A 22,239-nucleotide genomic window follows, 5' to 3' on the forward strand; every position below is an offset into this window, starting at 1 on the left:
ACAGCATGAACATCTCCTCCCTCTCACGGCCTTGCCAAGACAGCAAGTTTTTCCTGTCTAAATCCCACCAGCTGGCAGGGAAATAAAGAGGTTGCGCTTCTTCCTTGTATCAGTTACCTGTTCTGTCTCCTCTTTGGTGGGAAGACTCAGGTCAGAGCTTCCAACCCTTAACCAAACAGTGCAAACAGCCAGAGCATTTCCGCACGAGCCGTAGTTCTGCTGCTCTGGCTTCTGCCCCGAGCTGTGTGCCCCTGGGAATGGGAGGGCTGCTTGTAAATGCCCCATTCCGCAGCCTCATAGTGCCTGTCCCCACCTCTGCGCTTTGTCTTTGTCTTTCAGAACCTGACCCGGGAACAAGCCGATTACTGCATTTCTCACATGAAGCCCTACATGGACGGCAAGGGCAGAGAACTTCCTTCTGCCTATGACTACATAGAATTTACACGTTCACTCTTTGTGAATTGATCTAAAACACTAGTACCAAAAGATGCAAAGAACATGCTCACGTTTGCTGACTATAGCTCTGCATGTGTCTCTCTCTCTCTCTTTGTGCTCTACAATAATCAGTGTTACTTTATGATGTAACCTTAAACTGCTTAGCTTAAAACTCTTAGGGAAAACAAACATATTGCCGTGTGCTTCAATAAAAGTTACTGGTCGAACCACATCATCTTGTGTTTAATGGCTAAATGCAAATTTAACTGTTAGGTGGATGAAACTCCAGCTGTCATAGTCACGTGTGTTGTACAGGCCAACCGTGTGGAAGAGGTGAGTGCTCAGGCAACTTTTCCTGGAGTCAGAGTAGTACCAGGGCTCACGCAGCTGGTTGTGTTGCTGCCTTAGTCCGTGATCTCGCTTGCCAGCTGCTCCAGACGATTCAGTTCCCTAGGTCCCTGCTCAGTGAAGTCAGAACTCAGCTGCCAGACTTTGACTGTACCGGTAGCATCCCCTGCTGCCAAGAGCTGAGTTTGCTTGATGTTAAATTCTAAACAGTACACAGGGCATTCACCCGCAGCCTGCTTTATGGAAACGGCCGGCTTCTGCGAGCTCTTCTCAAAGTCAAACAGGTACACATCTCCTATAAAACAGAAATGTTTATTGCAGCTTTATGGCATCGGACTTTGTATTTAACAGCAGATGAGCATCTACTTGGTCTGGAACTTAGTTGTTCTTTTTAACCTATTTCCCCTTGCCTCTGGTGGTGTCTAGGCTGTGATAGACAGCTGACAGCACTGCAAGGCAGCGCAGATTTATTCTGCTGTCAGAGAGCTGAAACCAGCTTGCCAAATTCTGTGAAATCTCAATTCCTTAACTCAAAAATGTTTGGGCAGTTTTCCAAGGAAAAAGTTCTTGGTTTAAACCATTAGCTCTAGAAGTAAATGTCAAAAACAAGGAAGCTGGAAATAAGTTTTAGCCACAGTAATCTTGCCATGTTCTATCCCTGTGAATGGCTGTGGCAACAGAAGTAAAGGTATTGTCAAAAGTGAAAAATAACTGTGACTGAAGTAATCTTGCTAGAGTTAGACATTGATCTGTTACACTAATTACACAGTACAAACAATGGTCACTGCTCTCTGCTTGTGGGAAGTGCTAATCAGTACAATTAACTTGTACGAATTAATACCCAGCACAATCTTAAATTTACATCTGAGAATAGGCACCTGCAGTTACTTGCCTTCCCCAGATGCAGCTGCGAAGACCAGTGGTCGAACTGGAGACCAGCGTACACAGAAGAGGTATTTCTTTGATAACTGAAGAGAAATGAGGGGTTGTGTCTGCAACATGGAGTGCAAGTGAACTTGTCCATCAGTCCCACAGCTCAGAAAAAGGTTCCTGGGGGACGGAGGAAGCAAAAAACTTTTTTGGCTTTATTGCTAAAGATACAGAACAAAATCCGCTACAGGAGCGTAATCTTGGACAACATTACTGCTTTGCAGAGGTCTGAATGTGTTTCCCAAAGCAGTGATTTCCAAGCTGTACCCGGGGGATGTGGTCTGCTGAGACACAGCTTTGTTACCGCCCACAGTTAAGTTTAAGGAGGGCTCATGTTGTCCACTCAGTATTGCTGGTGGTTTGTGGGCCAGGGATGCCTGAGAACTGCTGATCCAGAGACAGGCATTGTTAGAACTGGGTTTGTCTCATGCAAATTAAATGCAAACCTGGGCTGTCAGCATGTTTCACAGAAATATGGCTCGGGGCCTCTTCCATGGATGGTGGGTAAATGCAGGCAGAGATGCGAGCTGCTAATTTAAATTCAGGCAGCTACTAGTAAGATTTCTAACTGGGCAGATCACTTAACCACTGATAAATAGATGACTTTTTCAGCTCCTCCCCATGTCTTTAAATTGATCTTTAATATTAACATCTAGGGTGATCTAAGGAAGGTGCTAATGTTCTTCCCTGGCCTGAGTGCAGATGCTTTTTTTTGTGTTACTCATGTAGTGCCCACACGCAGCATATTCAAGTGGGCAGCTTCACTAGAGCCAATGGACATTGCTTCTCCTACGACGGGAAGTTACTTGATCAAGTTCCCAATGATGGTGACCCTTTTTTGGAACTTGTACACACGCACCCCCCGGGGCTATTTGAAAAATGCATGTTTAGAGCCAGACAATAATTGTGTCCAACATGCAGCACCAGTGTAAATTCACAACACTTGCCTGTGGAAGGGCGAGCAGCTCACGGAGTACACCGGCCCACCATGCGGGGAGAAGGCGAGCTCCGCTGGTGCCCTGAGGGGAACAGAACTGCGTGTCGGATGGAGAGCCAGCGTCTCCGCTGCAGTGGAGCACTTCAAGGAATAGCCGCCTTCCACACCGACAATGAACACGCGGTGATCAAAGTGTGAAAAAGAGAGCGAGGTCACACCCACGGCTGCCTCTCCCCCGGTGAACTGGGAGAAAAAGAGACAAAGCTGTTGTGAGCGCTGGGCGCTCCAGTGAAATGCACGCACAGTTAGAGCAGTGTGAACCACCCTGCCAGGGACCCAGCGAGCTGTTCACTGCACAACTTGCACCAGCTGCCATGTTTGCAGCACTGATCAGCCTTTAACCTCTGCAGCATCCTCCTACAAGGGGATTCATGTGAATTAATATTATTACAAGCAAGTTCTCTTCATCCCAGCAGCTTCTCCTTAGGGCAGGGCAAAAGCCAGGCTGTTCCCAGTTTTCCAAGGAGTGATTTCAGTATGGGACAGGAGAGGGGTATAAGGGTTAGTGCATATGTTCAAAAGGGACTTTTCCTGGCCCTTCTCATGTGGAAGGCAAGCTCTGCCACAGCAGCTCTGGAGTTAAGTGTTTTTATCAAATCAGCCCTCTTTGAACTGCTGAACTCACCTTCTTCAGCCAAGTGCTGCGAGGGATCTGCTGAGCCACCATGGCAAATCCTTCGGCCAAGGCCAGCCGACCATCTCGCTCCTCCCTCCACACCAGGATCTTCCCGTCCGTCGACACGCTCAAGAGCCGGGAGTTGTTTCTGTGCTTGGCGTCAGGTAACCAGTTAACCTGTTCCAAATGCCATGAGCTCATGACGAGGGGGACTGTCACAACTGCCAAGCCCTCACTGAGCAGCCTGCAGTCCCCTGACCCGCCAAGACGACAAAGGAGCAGAGCCAGGCGGCAGCCAGTGATCTTGGTACTGAACCAGCATCTGCTGGCAGCTGGCACAGGGATGTAGATGCTAGGAGGGAAATGTGTTTAGGTGTTCAGGGCTGAATTCTGTACTGCAGTTTCTATGGTTCACCTGCCATCACGTTGGAGATGTGGTATTTATAGCACTTTCACCCAGCTATAACCAGGAGCATTTTCCTGACTTTCAGATGAGAAAACACACAGATTGCCCAGAGTCACAGGACCCCAGAAGGACAAAAAAACATGAGAAAGCCAGACCGCGTGACATGCTCAAAGCACGTAGCTTTAAGCTTCCAACTAGGGATCGGTGATACTTTGCTACTTACATTTTTTAAACCACTACAAGTATTGTTAGCTGCACCTACATCAATAAAGAGTTACAGCATGGGAATGGGCCTACTCTTCATTTATCCTGAACAGTGAGAAGTTATTTTTTAAAGCATGAGTGTCAAGTTCAGCAAATGCCTGTTCAGTAGCTAGATTTGGGAAAAAATAGCCCATCAAAAGGGAACGTAACTGCAGAAATGTAGCAGCCTGTGGATAGGAGCTGAAGGGGTGAAATAAATAGAGCAGTGGCAACTCTTGCCTCCCCCAGCCGTGTCTGGTGTAGATGTTCTGTTACCTGATAGACTGGATCAGTGTGAGTGTCATCTGTCATCCCTGTCCTCCACATCACAGGGTCTTCTGTTCTGCTGGTATCCCACACCACCAGCTCCCCACTGAAAAGGCCACCTGAAAGGACAAAGATAAAACATCTAAGGTCTAATAGCTCAGAACAAATGCAGCTATGGTGGAAACAGGCCCACCAGCTTCAAAGGACTGGCAGCTATATACAGGGCACAGTCAGCTCTGGTGTAAGAGAATATAGCTCTACCAAAGTAAGTACACTCTTCCCACTTACACCCAGGACTGAATTTCCTTCTATCATCTCTCTCTGAGGAGATGATATAAAGGCAGCTGTCACTGAAAAAGCAGCAAGTCCCAGTTCAGAAGCAACAGTGCATTTGTCGATGTTGGTGAGCATTAGTTCCTCAGTTGGAACCATTACTTCTGCAAGAAATCTTAGGCTGAGCTGAGAGAGAGTAAAAAAAAAATGATCCAAGCTGAAGGAAATAAGGGTACATTTCAGATAGGATCTAAGGTAAGAGCAACCTACCAGCTATCAGTGCAGGCTGAGAGGGGTGGAAAGCCAGGCACATGACAGAACTGGGAACATCCACCACTAGGTCAGGGTGCTGTGGATTCAACCCTCTTCTGTCCAGATTCCAGGTACAAACATAGGATTTTTCTGTGCTCCAGTCCCCACCATCCAACCTGAAGAAGAGAAAGCTACGTCTTGCCTTCTCTGTTCCACAGAGAATCCCAGTCTAGGAGAGCTCTGGTATGCCCCGTTGGTCATTTAAATGTGCTGCTTTGTGGCTTGAAGGAAAACTGAGGTGAAGGGATCATGAGGTGATGAAACTTCTCTGCAGACTAGTATATATACAGTACATGTCAGTGTACTTACAGAACAAAGTGCCAGCAAGTAAATCTCAGGTACAATTCACTATTCCAAGACCTACCAATCATTCAAATAATGGGAATAATCTAAAGGGCGCATACAGAAAGCTGCTGTGAGTATTTGGGAATGAAAATCCAAAGAGACCAAATTGCTGCTGATTTGCAAACTGGCTGAGCTGCAAACCAAACCATGTTTCCTCTAAACAAGTGCTCAAAGATCCAGTCTGAGAATACACAGCAAGGAATATCTTACCTGGAGGACTGATAGGGGCTGAAAAGACTTACTGAGTCTTGCTTGGCCTGAGATAAGCAGCATGATTTGAAGTGCAGGTGCCTCCACAGGAACAGAGAACATTCTTCACAATCACCAAATGGTGTTGATGACCCTGCACAAATCACGCCACGCACCCCAGCTCTAGAGATTTCAATCCAGTCCTATGCCCATCATACTTGTTTGCCATAAGTGGATCATGAGTTATTACTCTGGGATACTAACAGACACCTGCCACTCTAATTCCTTTGTTATTTCTACCTCCTTCATTCATCAGATGCTTAACAAAATGTTACAGGTATTCTGTCACTAGCACCACACTGACCAATATGATGTCCCATCTTGCTACAAGGGGACGATATGGAGGACAGAGATCCACAGAACAGTCAGTAGTCTGGACAGGAAGCAATGATTTTGGGCCTGACTTCCACTCCTTTATTTGATGCTCTTAATTCTTTTATTGGAAGAGATATGGTCAAATAAAAAAAAGCAATTTTTCATCCAATGGGTAGTCGGATCTGTTAAACTCCTTATTAAAGGATGTTGTAGATGCTAAAAGTTTACACAGATTCACAGACACTGTGTAAGTTCATGGAATGGAATTCTACCAAGGGTAACCACAGACATAGAAACCACATTCTAATCTGAAAACAGCTGTAGACTGGGAGAGCAGAAGGAGCAAGTGACATACAGGTCTGTCCTGTTTTACTCTTCCCTATGCATTCACTCATGGATACCCTTTTTGCTGGGGCTTTTAATCTAAGGAAAAGGTAACGGAACGAAAAAGAAATAAGGGCAGCAGTAGGGCACAGAAAGGAGAGGCTGCTATAGACATTCATTGGATTAGATGAATGTTTTGTCCAACCCTCTTTTCAGAAATCCTTAAATGTTTGTTAGCATATGTCCGTGCCATCAGGTACACGCGTGAATGGGTGCCAGGTTCATCTGGGGTGCTAAGAGACCACATTAAAACAACATGATCTTCAGTGAAGATAAGCACGTACCTCCAAACCTCACCTACACTTATCTGCAAACGCATCTGCTCTTTACATTTTCTTTTCAAACAGAATCTAACTAGAAACAAATCAGTAAGAGTACATGTATCTGTTTTTGGGGCAGAGGGCAAGGTAGAAGAAATAGAAGCCATAATTTTAAGACTGCCCTGAGATTTTGTTTCTTTGAATATGAATTATTTAACTTGCAGAAGGTGTATCTATACGTCCAGTTTATTACTGCAGAGAAAGCAAACATACCTAAAACTCGGGTCAGCCTGAGACATCGCATCAACTTCAGTTGCACTCTGAATCCATTCAGATACTCACCGGCCATACGAGCATGCAACAACGGATCCGGTTGCATTCCATGAGACGCTGGTAACCTGTAGGTTTTGATCCTGAGCCTCTGGGTATGACAATGTATGCAAACACAACACCTGGAAGAGATCAAATTCAAGCACTGAAGCAACAATCTCCGACCACAGAGAAATGAGATCTGTGCACACCCCTGCATATGATCACATGGTTACAGTGTTGGCTTCCCCTCTGTCCAAATAGCACATAGATATATGTGAAAAAGTTGTTGAATTCTTTCGGGGAAAAAAACCCACAGCACACGACCCTACCAAACCAACTGTCCCCTCATAATTACCCCTCACAGACTGCATACTTCAGGGGCTGCACAACAACTCTGGAAGGCTGTGCTGTAAGGATTTACAGCAGCCTTCCAGTTATGACTCTAGCACTCACTAAGCTTCACCAGCAATCGTTTGAAAACAACTGTAGCAACATGTACTGACTGATACACAAATTGCTTCCACTCTCAAGCACCATACGCTAAACAAATATAACCTAAATAGGAAGAGCTGCCAAATCACTGACTGCAACTGTTCCTAGATACCTGCTAGGCTAGCATGCTCTAAAGGGGCTACTGGAAGCTGAAGATAAGCCTACACCAACTGCAGGCTTCCTTCTCACTAAGCTGCTGCAACGTAGTCACTAGCAGGAAGAACAGTTTTACCAAGCAAGGCCAGGTGACAAGCAGGGAGAAAGCTGGAAAAAAAACCAACTAGTAATGTCTAATTATTAGCATCTGGCAAGAACAATCATAGCAGTAGGAAATAGAACTAGCGAGTTAGAGCCAGTGCAACCAGGTCTGCTTGGGTAATGACAAGGATCTGAATTCTGTCAACTTACTGCTTCGTTCTGATCTGTCCAGTTCACTTCAAAGCCATCAAAGGCACGGCTTTTCCAGTTTTTATTTAGCTCTTTGATAACAGCATCTTCCACTCTCTGAAGGAATGATAGAAGGCTAGTGTAATCTACTTGGACTTCTTGCTGGAAGTCTTGGAGAGCATCTTTACTTTGATCCGTCTGCACAGTGGCATCTCGGCTGGTATGAGATTGTGCTGCAGTTTCTACTGTTGAAATTTGCTCAGTCTGGCAGCTTTTCTAGTAAAAGAAGACAGACAGTCTATAGTCCAAACACAAAAAAAGAATGCTGCACAAAACATTCAAAGCATCTTCCCCTCTTTGGCATTTCATAAAGACATTCAAGCACATTTGCACACCTGTGGTTCATTGTTAAAAGCAGGGTGCCCCTATAACTGTCCAGGTGTCGGTGATCTGTGACCTTCACATGATCTGATCTGAGACTGAGATGCCTGAATGCCAGTCAAATTCAGGCCACGTGCTCTACAGCACGGAATGGGGAGGATGAGAGAAAGCAAAAAGGCAGGGAGCCTCCAAAGGAAACAGCAAACACCAAATGCGATGACAAGCGCAGTATTATCAGCTCTCAGACTACTAGCTTTGTGGCAGCTGCACGTGTGTTTTTTTGCCAGTTTGTATAAAGGGCCTAAATTAGTAAAATGCTGCAAAGGGGCAGAGCCAGCAGGCAGACACCGGCACCACGGGCCCGCCCGCCGCCGGCTCTGCCCCGGGCACCGGCAGGGACGCAAACTCTCTGCGGAGAAGGTCTTCGTGCCGGGCCGAGCTGGAGCCAGCGGGACCTGGCGCGGGGGGGGGGTCACCGGAGGGGACGAGTCGGGGCCCGGCCGCCCCTTCAGCAGGACCGGGGCGAGGGAAGGCGCAGGCCGCCTCGGCTCTGACAGCCGCCTCCGGCCCGGCCCGGCCCCTCCCGGCGGCGTAAGAGCGAGGCCGAGGCCAAAGCCGAGGCCAGGGCCGCCCCGAGGGCCGCCCGGGGTCTCTCACCGCCTCGCAGCGCGCGGTCCGGGCGCTCCTCCACAGCGACTCCACGTCGGCGCCGGGCGCCGTCCCGTCCGCGAACATGGCGGCGAGCGGGGGTCGCGGCCCAGCCGGCTCCCACCGCCCGCTCCGCGGGTTCCCATGGAAACGGGCGAGGCGCTGCGGCGTGACGTCACCCCGAGCGACGAGGCCGCCGGCCTGCGGGCGGTAAACTGACCCGGGCGGGTGCCATGTTGGGGAAGGGCACGGAGGGTCCGTGCTGGGCGGGCGGCGGCTCCGTGCGGGAGAGGGGCACGGGCTGGCCCCGGCGGGCGCCTTCCTTAGTGCCGTAGGTCCGGCGGCGGCTTCCCCTTCCCCTCCGGCCGTACCCGCGCTGCGCCCCGGCCGGCCCCGCCGGAGGCACCAGTGGCAGCGCCGGCGGGAGGGCGCAGCGGGTGCCAGGAGCTAAGATGGCGCCGGGGAGGCGGGGGGGGTGGCGACAAAGCCGAGCGCGGGGAAAGGCCGCGGCGGGAAGGGCGGTATTGTGAGAAAAAAACGATGTTTGAGGAGAAATCTGATATTCGGCGACTGGCGGCGCAAAAATCCCGCAGCGCTCAGCGGTACGAGTTGCGTCCCGTGTGGCTGCTCCGGAGCCGCGGGCGTCCGTCGCGGGGTGCCGCCGGCAGATGCCGTCGTGCAGCGGGGAAGCGGGCCTGGGGCTCCGGGCCGAGGAGGAGTTATTTGTAATGCTGGAAACGCGGGTATAAGTACACGGCTTCGGTTAGCGTACGCGGCATGCGCTTGCCGAGGAAATGGGGTAGAGGAGTCGACTCAAAACATGCGTGTAACGCCTGGCGTGCGTTTTGAATTCCTCCCTTTCTGTGTTGGTTGGTCTTGTTGAGGGAATTACGGTAATTCGTACTGTGGGTGAATTACTGCTTGACCTCACTCCGAGTTTGCTGCATGCCAGCTGGGTTGCCGGAGCTGGGCAGCTCTCCCGGGCGCACTGGAGAGCTGTAGTTAACCTGGTACAACATCTGCCTGTCAGTGCGGGCACAGCTGGATAACGGTCATGCTACTTGTGTCCGCAGAAACATTTACCGGTGTCACAGCTTCCTTAAGTAATTATTCCTAACAGGTATGACTGTGCTTACAGGTTTTTTTCTAAATGTAACTCCGTTGGAACAACTTAATGATGAACACAAAGGCTAAATTTAGCCCTGGCATAAGCAGGCACAGATGCGCTAACTTCAGCAGAGTTATTCCTGCTGTTGCTGGGAAGGAGTTTGGCCTGTATGTAAAACTCAAGATTACAGGATACAGAGTAGGCGCTCGTGAGAACGGACGTAGCGCCGCTTTAGCAAATGTGAATCCATTTATGTCAGAGCCGAGTGCAGCAGTTCTTCTGAGGAATTTAAAGTACTTTACAAATAATAGTGAAATAAGATTCCCTAAAACTCAAGATAAAGAAATTTTATAGTCATTTTACAGATAGTGAAACTGAAGCAGAAAGAGGTTAAGTGGCACCTCCTTCAAAAGCAAGGGAAGAAAGTCCCGATGGAATTGATGCCTCCAGATTTCAAATCCTGTACCATGTATCTACTGTGATTCTTCCCCTGGTTTGTGTGGACCTTCATGATACTCCATAGTACAGCTAAGAACATAAACACGTTCTTGGGTTGGACTGCTGGTCCTTTTAGCCCTGTAGTCTCTCTCTAATTAGCATAGGAGTCAATCTGAATTTCCAGAGTTCAAGTTCAGCATCTCCTGCAGCAGGATGCAGCTGGTATGTGTGGAAGCTCTAACAGTGGCAGTAGGAGACTGTGCTTTAGTGACAGGATGCAAGTCTGACCACTTTCATAGTCCACTTCTCTTGTAGGCAGGTCCCTGGCACCTTGCTTTTGGTCAGCGCCATGTGGCAGTGAATAATGGACTAGATGGACCATTGGCTTGACCAAGAAGGGTGGGGTTTTTATGTCCTTTTTTTATGGTATGGCTTATTTTTTACCAGGTCAGATATCAGGATGTGAATTACAATACTTAATGACAAAGTACACTCTGCTGACCTTCTCTACCAATTTTTAACACAAGTGAAACATCTCAAAAGCCACAGCTCTAGAATTCTTCTTTAGATTTTCAACCAGGTGTCTGTAGCCATGGGTTTGAGACTACTTTACTGTCTTTATTTCTCATCCAGCTTTCTGTTTCCACCTTGTTTTAAACATCCATTTACAAAGCAGCTTTAAAAGACATAACAGTATTGGAAACAATGTACTGGTTTTGTCACAGCAGGATTCCAGTCCCTTCTCTGGAGAAAATACTTGATGTTCTGCCTCAGTGTATTAATTCAAGAACTCATCTGCTATATTGTAAAACAGTGCTCTGCTGCTATTATTAGTGAAATCCTAGTACAGCACTTACTGAGAAGTGCTTATTTTTTAAGAGATCAGCTTGAAGATGCAAAACAGTAACAAGATCATCTGTCCCTTAGTGAAATAAATATATTTTCTACTCAAATTCAACAACCCTATTAAAAGTACATAAAGCGAGCATTGTTGGATGAGTGTTTCTAGTGCAAATAGTTAAATGGAGGAAGTAGGGGGACTTTTTTATCTCAATTTACTTTGTGTTGAATAACTGATACTAAATGTTTGAACCCAATAGCAGAGCGGTTTTTTAAGAGGTTCTTGATGTTTTAAGATTTATCACCTATAAATAGATCATCTTATGTCATCACTAAATTATCTTTAATTGGTATGATTAGAACTACCAAGGAATATTACTGTTTGGTAGTAGATTACATATTACAAGCATTAATTGATATACAGTCTGGATCATAATGAAAATGCTAAGTGCAAATTGCAATTTAAAAATGTTAAATAACTTGTCAGAGGGAATTTAGGGAGAAAAGTTAATGCTTTTTGAGATGGCAAAGTGAGATAAGAAAACTGGATTTGAATATGTGAAACAGACCAAAACCAAATCAACAATTTTTTCAGCAAGTAATATGCAAAGTTACTGCAAATATAGTACATGTTCCCCATAATGTGGTGCATGTCTGGACTTTCTCTTCCGTGAGGATGAGAAAGGAGCAAACAGCTCCAGAAGATGACTGTTCTAAGTAATTTCAGTTTAATCCTTCTTTATTCTAGTATCTCGGATTTGCTGGGGTTTCAATATATCAACAGTATTTCAATAAATTGTATCTTGCTTTTTTGTTCTGGCATGGCAGTATCAGATATGTAGATATTTTTGTTTTGACATAGTAACAGTACATTGGAAATAAGGTAAAATCAGGGATAATTCGGGGAGGGTTGTTATTAGCCTGAGGCCACTAAGTCTCTCTAAAGTGGTTATTATTACTACAGTGCTGATCTGTGCTTTTTCTTCTTTGTGTTTCATGAGACAAAGTATTAATAAGTGTTCACTTTCACATAATGGAGTAAATCAGCATCAGAAAACAAACAAGAACAAGAGAAGATTGAGGTAAAGAGAAAGCAGTGTGGGAAGAAGCACTGGGGGAGAAAGTATCAGAAAAAAGAATGAGATATAACAATAAACGTGCACACTGGGGGTTTGATTTCTGTGACCTGGAGTAAAACAAACATTCTAAGCTACATCTCAGTAAAAATTCACCCACTAGTGGGTGTAGTAGCTGCCCTCTATTTGTGATAAATGAAACAATTGAGTTCTGCTGAGGCTTCAGACAGCCAAAACAGCAGTCTCTACCTAAAAATAGAGAGACATAACTGAGCCTTCCCCTTTTACACCTTCCCCTCCATTCCCTCCACTCCAAACAGATGCAAGTAAGGATGAAGAAAGCAACATGCATAGTTAAAACAAGAATTGAGTGTCTGGCTATGAGAAAGAGCTCTTGGGGCTTAGATTGGCAGTGAGGGGCTTGAAATGGGATCAAAGGCATTGCCTTTTACTGATTGATGGTTCTGTTCAGAGGAACAGAACTTTTTATATACTCTCATGTATTTAAAAAAAAAAAAACACAGAACAAAATACAGCCAAACAACAAAAGTCTTCGTACAATAAAAAGGGTTTGTATCAAAGAATCGTCACTCCGGAACCTACTTGTCTCCCCAGCTAGTATAACCAGCAAGACCTAATTCTGTTTCTCTGATTGTTCATTTCAAACCTGTGCACTACTATATTTCCTAGCATGACAAATTTGGTTTGGCTGGGGTCTGGCTACTTAACTGTATTGCCTTTGAATTAAGCGAAGTATGCTGTATAGAGTCTGAACTGGCTTTATGCTGACATTTTGTGCTTGTTTTTTGGGTGTAGACAATACCTGATCAGTTACTCCCATACTGTTTAGTTTTGAACTAGATCTTGAGTGTCATTTGCTTGAGAGTGAGGTTTTTTGCTCTACTGATCTAGAAGTTAGTCTCACTGAGACTCAGAGGTCTGTGTTAAATGGAAATATCCCTAGAGAAAAATAATCAAGATACTATCCAAAAGGAAAATTACTGGAAAGCCCCTTACATCTGCAGCATTATTTAAAAGGACACCTCTTTAGTTTCATCAATAGTCTGGTGTAGCTCGTTCCCAAAAGTTTGTAGCAACTTTAGCACTTCAGCGACAGCAGCACGCTATCGTGCTACTGTAGGTGGTGATTTTGGAGTTCAAGTGCAAGACCAAGAAATAATGAGTTGACTGAAGTCTGTTTATCTACAGTGTTACCTGCGATACTCCTCATCTTGTACTTGGAATATACCACAAGCATTTATTTTACCCTTGCCAAAGCTCTGCAAGGTAGAGAACTGCTGGTGCCATTTTTTGACAGAGGAAATTTCAGGCGTAAGGGTTAGATGACTTGCCAAATCATGCTGGGAATTTATGGCAGAAGAAAGAACAGGACCCAAGTTGCTAAATTGCAGAGCAGTGTTTCAGCCATATCCAATACATATTTTGTGGATGTGTTGCTAATGTACACATCATTTCTTTTTGTTAGAGATTTGTGATTTTAAAACATCAGGTATTCACACATTCACTAAACTTGAAGGAAAGAAAGGTCACCACAACTCTTCAGTGTTAAGAACACGGCGTCTGTGTAGCCAACCAGATGCTCAGTAGCTTAATGAGGGTTCACGTCCTTGCCTGGACTCGTCGTGTTACCTCAAGCTGTGTGAATCCTCCAGCTATTTCTTCTCCAGTGCCACTTGTAAAGGGCTCGTGCGTTTTCTCTAATTTCTGACCTCCTTTTCCCTGTTCCCCTTCCCAAATGTCCCTGCAAATGCTGTGCCCTTTTTGCTTTGAAAACCATACTTTCAATTTAGGCAGAAAACATGTTGCCTTATTTCTGAAGTTGTGTTACACCTAGAGACATGATACATTATAAAAAGAATCCACCTCCATTAAAATCATAGATCTATTATGCTTTGTACAATTAGAGTTGGGGGGTCCTTATTAAATATTATGGGTATGATTTCTTGCACTGTACAGGTATTGCCTATCCCATATTCATTCCTTCATTGATAAGAACAAGACAAAGGTTTTAGTCAAGTATAACCAAAACGGGAAGGAGCACAGGGAAAGCTTGCTTTGTGGCAGGTGTCAGCAAGCTACCACCACAGGGGCGCAAAGACACCATGCCGGCGGGTTTTGAATGGCAAGCGAGAGCTGGCACAGGGCCAAGAGCCGTGGCATATCGAAAGAGGCATCTGTGAGAGGCTCAGGATCCCAATTCCTGGCTGTCATGGTGCTCCGAACTCAGTGGCAGCTGGGAGCCTCTGCCTTGGACAGAGGCTTGATGCTGTCAACAAGGTGATTGGCAGTGTCTCTCTCCTTTTAGACTCGGCAGCCTCTAGTTCCTGCTGAGTTTGTACCAGCATGCCCACCATCTAATCTCAGAAATAAAAGTACAATCTGGCATGCCAATCTTAAAAGGTAGCTGACCCTTTGCAGTGCTGACAATGTGGAAGAAAATGCTGAGATCCCTGAAATTAATCCCATATTCAGTAACCATGCATGACTAAAAATTATTTATCTGTTCTGTACGTCACTTCATCAACTCATACTATCTCTATAGTATCTCAAACAATTGTTGGAATTTTAATTGATAAGTATAAAGCAGCTGGCTATCTCAAAAAGCACTGTGGACAGGCATTACTCATCTGAATAGAATTGGCTATACTTTGCTGAGGTGGTTTTTCAAAAAAGTACGTTCAGAAATAAGTAGTTATATTCCACTCAGTACCATCAGATTTGTACTTATGTAAAGCAAGCAAGCAGAATTTGCATGATAGTTCTTGATTGCTCTTCAGATATCTATATATTTATTGAATTTCAAGCATGCTACTTTCATTTCTTATACATGATTTCTATGAACACTGAATAATCAAGAAATACATCATAGCTTTACTGGGGTACGGATATGTAATTTAAGAGTGGAGAATAAAATAATGTTCCTACAATGATGTTAACTAATACTGCAGGAAAGACAGATTTGCAAGGACTCCTTTTAGTGATATAAATTTCACCTCCATTTAGAGAGTTTGCATGTTGCCAGTTTAGCTAGACCAGCAAAATCATCTTACGCTTAGTGTGAAAGCCACTTCTGAAATGGCAAATAAAAGTATCCCATTTTGATTGGTCTGTTATCCCAAGTATAATAAGGATCCCAAAGAATCCTGGAGCATATTACACAAACACACACAGAGATAACTTTACAAAATTATGCACTGCAGAAAGAGTATCATCTTCTCAAAAGCACATGGAAGATTAAGGGAAGCAGAATATCTTGTATAGACAAATTGGATATGTCAATGTGAGTGTTCCGACTGCTGCAGAAAATGCCAAGTGATTTGTAATGATCACTTTCTTTTTATCGCCTCTGTAAGATGGCACCTTTATCTTTTAGGAGAATGACAGGATGGTAGTCTGGTAGTCAGAATAACAGAATGAACCACCAACATAGCTAGCTTGTGTAACTTTTCTCTTTAGCGTGTGTGTAGGGTTCCCAGCACAAGTACTGATGCCAGTCTACTTAAAAAAAAAAGGAGTTAAAACATGACAAAACAGGGCTTAAGAAGGCATGAATGTGGCTCTCTGTGGAGGAGCGTAAAAGACAATTGCACCAGTTACATGCTGGTTTTGGAACTCCATGTCGCCTAAGTCTATTGAAATATATATTTGTAAGCGGGAGTGGTGGGGAGGGAGGATGCATTGGAATGAGGCCTGGAGCTGAAATGCTGTCGTAAAGGCAGTAGGAGGAGGGAGAGCTATAAACTGGCTGCGATCCTCAAATTTAAAAAAAGGTCCGGAAACATTTTAATGCCAAATTATGTGACACCTTTCATTCCTGTTTTTCTTTTGTCCTCAGTTTTCCGTTTAATTGATTGAAACTTTTCCTATTTATGCTACCAATTGTGGAAGCTAGGTTGACTAAAGGCATTTTTATTTTGCCCTCTTCTAGCCTGACAAACTCCTGCTTATGCAACAGCTTATACCTTTAGCAACACCAGTATAACTGCATCAGCACTAAAAAAAAAAAACAAACAAACCAGATTTCTTACCATCAACAAGGCCTAAGAGAACTTGCTGCAGTGCTGGGATGTGACAGAAGGCAATTTATAAGGAATTAACTCCGACAGTCACTTTATACAGCTGATTTTCAAAGATCTAGGCACTAAAGATGTGTTAATGAGGGTACTGAGGCTTCATAATTAATTATATTAGCATCTCTTTGTTACTCTCTACAACAGTAGTGCCTGGTTGACATTTCAATAGGAGTCTGGTAGTATTCTTTGTTATTATTATCCAGGAGTACAGTTATACCTTAGCTCCCAGAGGGCAACGTTGCATGTAAATGCCTCTGTGAATTGCAAGGGCCTTTGGATCTCAGTAAAAGCCCTTGAAGGAGACCCTGCTGGAAACTGAATGGATGTCAGTAAAATTTCTCTAGTCTGGAGTCTCTCTTCAGATATGGACTCTCCTCCCCTTTCATTTCTCCCTTCCCTTCCCTCCCCCCTTCCTTTCCACTGTGCTGGTCCTTCTCACAAGGCTTAAGAACAGCAATATCCAGCACTTACTGAGTGTTGAGTTCCAAACCTCTAAAGGAAGGAATACTGACCTGAACGAAACAGCGAACAAAGTAACCTGAAAATAGGGAATATTTTCACATGCTTGAATTTTCAGTGCAATAAAACCAGTGCTGCCAGAAGGAGTCCCAGAAGTGGTGAGTCAGATAATAGATGTACAACTGTGGTGGGAGGGAAATGGTCTCTACTTTGTTTTACACACACACACACACACACACACACACCCCCCCCGCAAAGGCAGATAAAATTATTTTCCAGTCATACCACTGCAAAAACAAACACGGATTTTAAAGGTTATTTCCTTTGTATGTTTCTCAGAGATGTTATTTTTGAATCTGAAAGGGGAAGGACGACTTTTTGTCAATGATCTCAAATTCTACTCTGAAAACTTTTACAGTATCACCTGAGGTGGCAGAGCTGTTATTTTGTTTATTGATATATTCTACTTGCTTGTGTTAAACAAAACTTAAAAAAAAAAAAATTGCTGTTTTTTCACACCAGTTACAGTTACAACCTTGTCATGGTTAAGCTAAGTTAAAGGCACAGTTTGACAAACACCTCTTCTAAGTAAGCAAGACTTAGGCAACCAGTTCCTTACCCTTTCCTTGTTCATTCCTGCCTTCATGGGACCCTCTTTCTTGTAACATTGTTCATACATCTGCACCAGGGAACCAGATCAGAGTACTAGTCCGAGTTAAAAATAAATGGTTTTTATGGGGACTATTTCTAATTGAAATCAGTTTCCTGATTCAATTTAACATGGGGCTACACAAAAAAAACCTGCACTGGCACAATTCAGAGACAGTGTGAAGGGGAAGAGGGGAGGAATGTGTGGGGAATCCATAAGTAGGAACTTCTACCAAAAAATAGTTTGTCAAACTATGACCTGAAAGACTTTACGTTCTTTAAGCCAGAACCACCTCTTTGCTTTGTGTTCAGATAGCACCTTGTGCAAAGGGATCACAGTTGCAGAACTCTCAGAGCTATTGTAATACCAAAAAATAATAAGCGTTCCTACAGACGGACACAATTAACCAAATTCCACTTGCAGATCTTCACTGTTGGCAACTCGTGCAGCATTTTATGTAGCCGAAGTCGTAGACTAGTTCTATTCCTGAGTTGTGTCTCTAGCTCTAATGAGGAATAACTCTGGCATTCAGTTAACCTAGCAATAAAAGAATTACTTTCCTCACAGAGCTTTTTATATTTAACTAGATTTTTTTAATGAGCTTTGACATTCTCAGATGAAAGGAATAATGTGTACAATGTAATACTATAGCAAAAACTGTATATGACAGATCCCTACCTATTTTCCTCTTTTTTGTTTCACCTTTTCTGTCACTATACTCCTACACAAGACTCAAGACACACTGCAAATGTTTGAATAATGCCAACTTGAAACTACAGAACTGTAAATAACATACTCGTTCTTCACTGAGCAATGTTGTGTGTGTTTATTTTAATCTGATATTTTCTGGGTAGAAACAGAGGTTAGTCCCCCTGAGAGTTCAAATATAGATAGTGTTCTATATAACAAGGGAAGTTTTTGATGATTCCCACAAAAACAGCTGCCACTTGGTATCAAGACAATGGATGGAATACATGTAGTGTAAAATTTTAGTCTCTACTGCTATTCCTGAGGGACCAAATCTTGAAATGTTACTCAACTTTGTTTAGGATTCAGCAAGAGTTTTCCTGCTGTAGGACTGAGGAGATGATAAATAAGATTTTCAGGAATTGGCCAGAGTTAAAATCCTGGAAAGCAAACGTTTATAAATTGTCTCCATAGAAATGTTGGCTCCCTCTTAATTTTCCCATGAGTGGAGAAGAGGGAGAAGATCATCTGAAAGTCTCCTTGCAGGAGAACCCACAGAAGCACAAAGTATGTTTTTTCCTAGTCCTCAAGAGTGCTGTACCCCTACTGCTTAGTTATCCTAAAACTTTAATTCAGCATTCATTTACGTTTATAATACTGAAACTTCCATTAATTTTTATCCATACCTGTTGCGTCTCATTAGAAAGACTCTATCTAGCACTAGAGTTTCTGCCTTAGCTGTGAGGAAATTATAGCCTTTTTTCAGAGAGAGCACCACTGAAGGAAATCAGACTAGTAGCTTCTTTCCCTGTGAAATATTTCAGGGCCTTCTACATAAAAATTTTGTTGGCACAGCTATTCCAGAATAACTCCCAGTATAAATACTGCAGTATTGCAGTTTTAAAGTGTCTTTATCGTGATTGATCATTCTACCTAGGAATACTTCTTCTAAGTGGTCAGTTTTTCCAACAGCTTCTGTTTAGAGCTTTCATTACGCAGGAGTGTATGTAGTGAAATAAAGCCTCAAACATAAACACAAAGCCAACCTCAATATATATCATTCAATCACCAGATGATTTCAAATAAACATCTTGTTTTTCAGACATTTTCTGTGAAACTGTAGCTGTATTAAGCTTGGTTGATGTCTTCCATTGCCTCAGTGCAGGATGAATTGGCTCCAATACTGTCCTGCAAAACTAATAATTTTGTATGCCTACAGATAGCTTTTGAACATCCACAAGTGTGAGTACACCAATGAAATCTAAATATCTGCCCTTGTAACACCCTGCAGGTGTTGCAGATAGTGGAGAGACATTTGCATATGCCAATACATATTTTCAAACAAATCTTTTGTACATTTCAGATCCTATCTTGGACTGTGAACTCCTCAGGCAAGAGGAGATGGATATTCACATCTGGAAGTGGTGGTAGCACATCTGGACAAGTTGATATTTAAACATTTTTGCTTTTAGAAACTGCAATTCAGTAGTTCTGGATTTATAACAGCATCTATATATGTGTCTGTTGGCACAGTCAATCAGTAGTTAACAGCCGCAGGGAACAGGACAACATCAATTTCTGAGATGTAAAATCTGAATGAAAGTCAAGAAGGGCAGAAAACTCCTCCAGTCAAATGTCTCTTTGGGCAAGGACTCTTCATTTCACAACGCAGAATGTAACTTCAAGAGAATTTTCCAATAAACAACTTCCCCTAATATTCTGGAAGGCACAGATCAGTTCAGTTCCCCACAAAATTCACAACTGTACAACCTTACGTGAAAAAATATGAGCAAAACATTCTTAAGCACCCACATACCTGAAAAGCTTATGTCTCATGTTCAGAAGTGTCTTAGGTTTCACTGACTTTGAATTTAATTTAAGATTTTTAAGAATATTTTGACTGCCTCTTTGTCTCTAGTATCTGGGAACAAGCACAAGTGTTACATGACCATCCAGTTGTTCACAGATTACAAGCAAGTGCTCTGGTAAGTTAAAAACGTTGGTATAGGAAAAAATAAAAATCAGGTTTAGCAGCTATGTCTAATGGGAACTTTACAATAAATAAATAAATAAATCCAAATAGAATCACTGGATTTATTCAACTATATACTATTAGTTACTCCCTGTCGCTGGTGTTACTGAACCACCATCCTGCTTTAAAGGCAGTTATCAGCCCAGAAGTATTTTCATCCAAGGGTTCAAACTGCAACAACTGTGAGGACACGTGGAAGATTCTTCTGTCATTATCTAACCATTCAGTTCTAATGTGAGTGCTTGACTGGGAAGGTTTGTGACTAGCGGAGATGGATAAACAGTTGGATGGGAGGTATTTGAATGTTTAATATATGTGCCAAACTGTCTTTCTAGGGTCATGGAGACTCGGCAGTTCCTGGGGGCTGTCAAACTGATTACACGCAGCAAACCAGCCGCTGTGTCTCTGCCTGCTGCTTAGAGTAAGCACTGATATGCCAGTCAGACTTTACTATCAAGTACAAGCTTATGTGTGCTGGAGATGTTGTGCAGACTTCAAGTCATTGGTGTACTCAGTAATTTAAAAGCTTTCATATACTCTAAAAATTTTTGTCTTGCACTCCAAAGGGCAATCTTTGTTCCTAACACAGAGCCCAAGTCTGCAAGTTCTTTCTGGAAGACCAGGCTCCCAGCATAGATGTACAATTTTAAACAGTTGGTTGCATTTTAGCAGTGGTAAGATGATCCTTGTTTTATATTTCTCTACAATAATTTCTGTAAAGGCTGTGAGATTCTTTGGGATGGAAGGCTATAAAAATGTAAGTTGCTATTAATTATATTGATTTGCATGATTTTATGTATGCCCATTTTGCATTGCAGAAATACTTAGAAAGAAATGTACTCTTCTTTCTTTTTCACACATCATTGCATTGTATTTGAGAGGATTTAGCACATTTTCTGATTTCACTTGCCAAATCGGGGGTTTGTGTTTAAAATTTACAGCTGACTTGACATTCCAGAAACTAAGCATGATTACCAATTATGTCTCTGTCTTGTATTAACATACCTAACTAAGGAAAGAAATATTGGGAGATCTGAACTTTTACATCAAGGAGCAAATATGAGATTATCTTTACAAAGAAGCTCTGTTTATTCAATTTTTGAGAAAAAAAGTGCAGTTACTCCTACACTCTGTAAATTGTAAGGCCATTAATCATTATCAGCTGCTGCCAAATCCCCATGTATATATCCCAAATATACATAAAGGTAACCTAACGCAAATTCTCTTCATTCATCTGTCAAAGTCATTGCCATCCAGCAGGCTGCAAAGATCTAACTCCCTTATTTGTCAACACCAGAGTACTCACACACTGAGTTTGAAAGATGCCACATACAGTATAGTTCTGCAACTTGAACCGTGCAACCTGAAGTTCAAACACAAGTCGGAATACTAACTTTCTAATATGGAGGGAAAAGAGCTATTTGTGATATAGGCAGCATAGCTACTTGGACGGTATAGTTCAGGAAAAAATGTTACTGTTCTATTTTACTTGATGTAATCAGAGCTGAGAAAGGCCTTACAAGAAGATGAGAGAAGGAAGACATCATCAACTCTAAATACCTTCACACACTGTATCACTGGATTATAACTGTACATTTTAACCCCTCAACAGTTATTCAAGGACTAAAACTGCCTTAGAGGTTAGTTACAGATAATGAAAAACATTAGAAAGAAGCGAAGTAACTGAATATTTATCAGTTAAACCCTTAAGTTTTGGGGGGGGGGGTTTGGTTATAGTATCGGGGATATTAAACACAGTTACATATTAGGTCTAAGCATCACATCTCATTTCTGAAAATCTTGTGTAACAGCAGGTAACTCATGTAACAAGGCTTTATACCACCTAGATACCATTTTCCTTCCTTTGTAATGAAACTATATGGGGGTTGGGGTAGCTACACAGAGGAACAGTTTCAGACTGAGTTGAAAGTTGTGCTGCTGCTTGCTTCTTCACAAATATTTGAGTCATGTTCCTCCTGAGCGTACATGTTAACAATGCAGCAAGAACAAACAGTAAATCAATTCAGCTGCAAAAGCTGCTGAGTGCTCTCCTCTCATCCTTCTTAGGGCTCGACGACTACTTTAACTCAGTGGCTTAGTTTTACTTCTTCATTTTTCTACAAAGCAAGGAAGAGAGTGCCGAGAGGGCATCATTCTGTGAACTGTTGTCAAATTCTTTGAGCCAAGCCCCAGAAGCATGTAAGCACCTGTTGTTTTAAGACCTTTTATGCAACATACCCAGAAGTCAGACCACAG

At 43.2% G+C, this 22,239-nt stretch overlaps 2 protein-coding genes and 1 long non-coding RNA gene across 16 annotated transcripts in view; 2 read left to right on the forward strand and 1 right to left on the reverse strand.

Annotated features, from left to right (window-relative positions):
- SPTAN1 (spectrin alpha, non-erythrocytic 1) overlaps nt 1-667 on the forward strand; it is a 53,220-nt gene extending 52,553 nt beyond the window's left edge. For all 14 annotated transcript variants that reach the window (XM_041119978.1, XM_041119976.1, XM_041119981.1 and 11 more), the window contains one exon: nt 340-667. In XM_041119978.1, coding sequence (XP_040975912.1) covers nt 340-465 — 126 coding nt within the window. In that variant the 3' untranslated portion in view covers nt 466-667. The remainder of the gene's footprint in view (nt 1-339) is intronic.
- On the reverse strand, nt 658-9,030 carry DYNC2I2 (dynein 2 intermediate chain 2). The gene is made up of 9 exons (XM_030000776.2): nt 8,610-9,030; nt 7,593-7,847; nt 6,723-6,832; nt 4,786-4,943; nt 4,252-4,361; nt 3,336-3,503; nt 2,661-2,893; nt 1,676-1,833; nt 658-1,078 (listed from the first exon to the last, which is right to left on the reverse strand). The coding sequence occupies exons 1-9, from the start codon at nt 8,685-8,687 to the stop codon at nt 840-842; spliced, it is 1,509 nt and encodes a 502-aa protein (XP_029856636.1). The 5' UTR covers nt 8,688-9,030; the 3' UTR covers nt 658-839.
- LOC121232595 lies at nt 8,918-21,197 on the forward strand. The gene is made up of 2 exons (XR_005931375.1): nt 8,918-9,202; nt 19,870-21,197. It is a non-coding gene; the product is annotated as an uncharacterized LOC121232595 (long non-coding RNA).
- Nucleotides 21,198-22,239: the final 1,042 nt, after the last annotated feature.

Source organism: Aquila chrysaetos, chromosome 24, assembly GCF_900496995.4.
Source record: "Aquila chrysaetos chrysaetos chromosome 24, bAquChr1.4, whole genome shotgun sequence".
Taxonomy (NCBI): Eukaryota; Metazoa; Chordata; class Aves; order Accipitriformes; family Accipitridae; genus Aquila; species Aquila chrysaetos.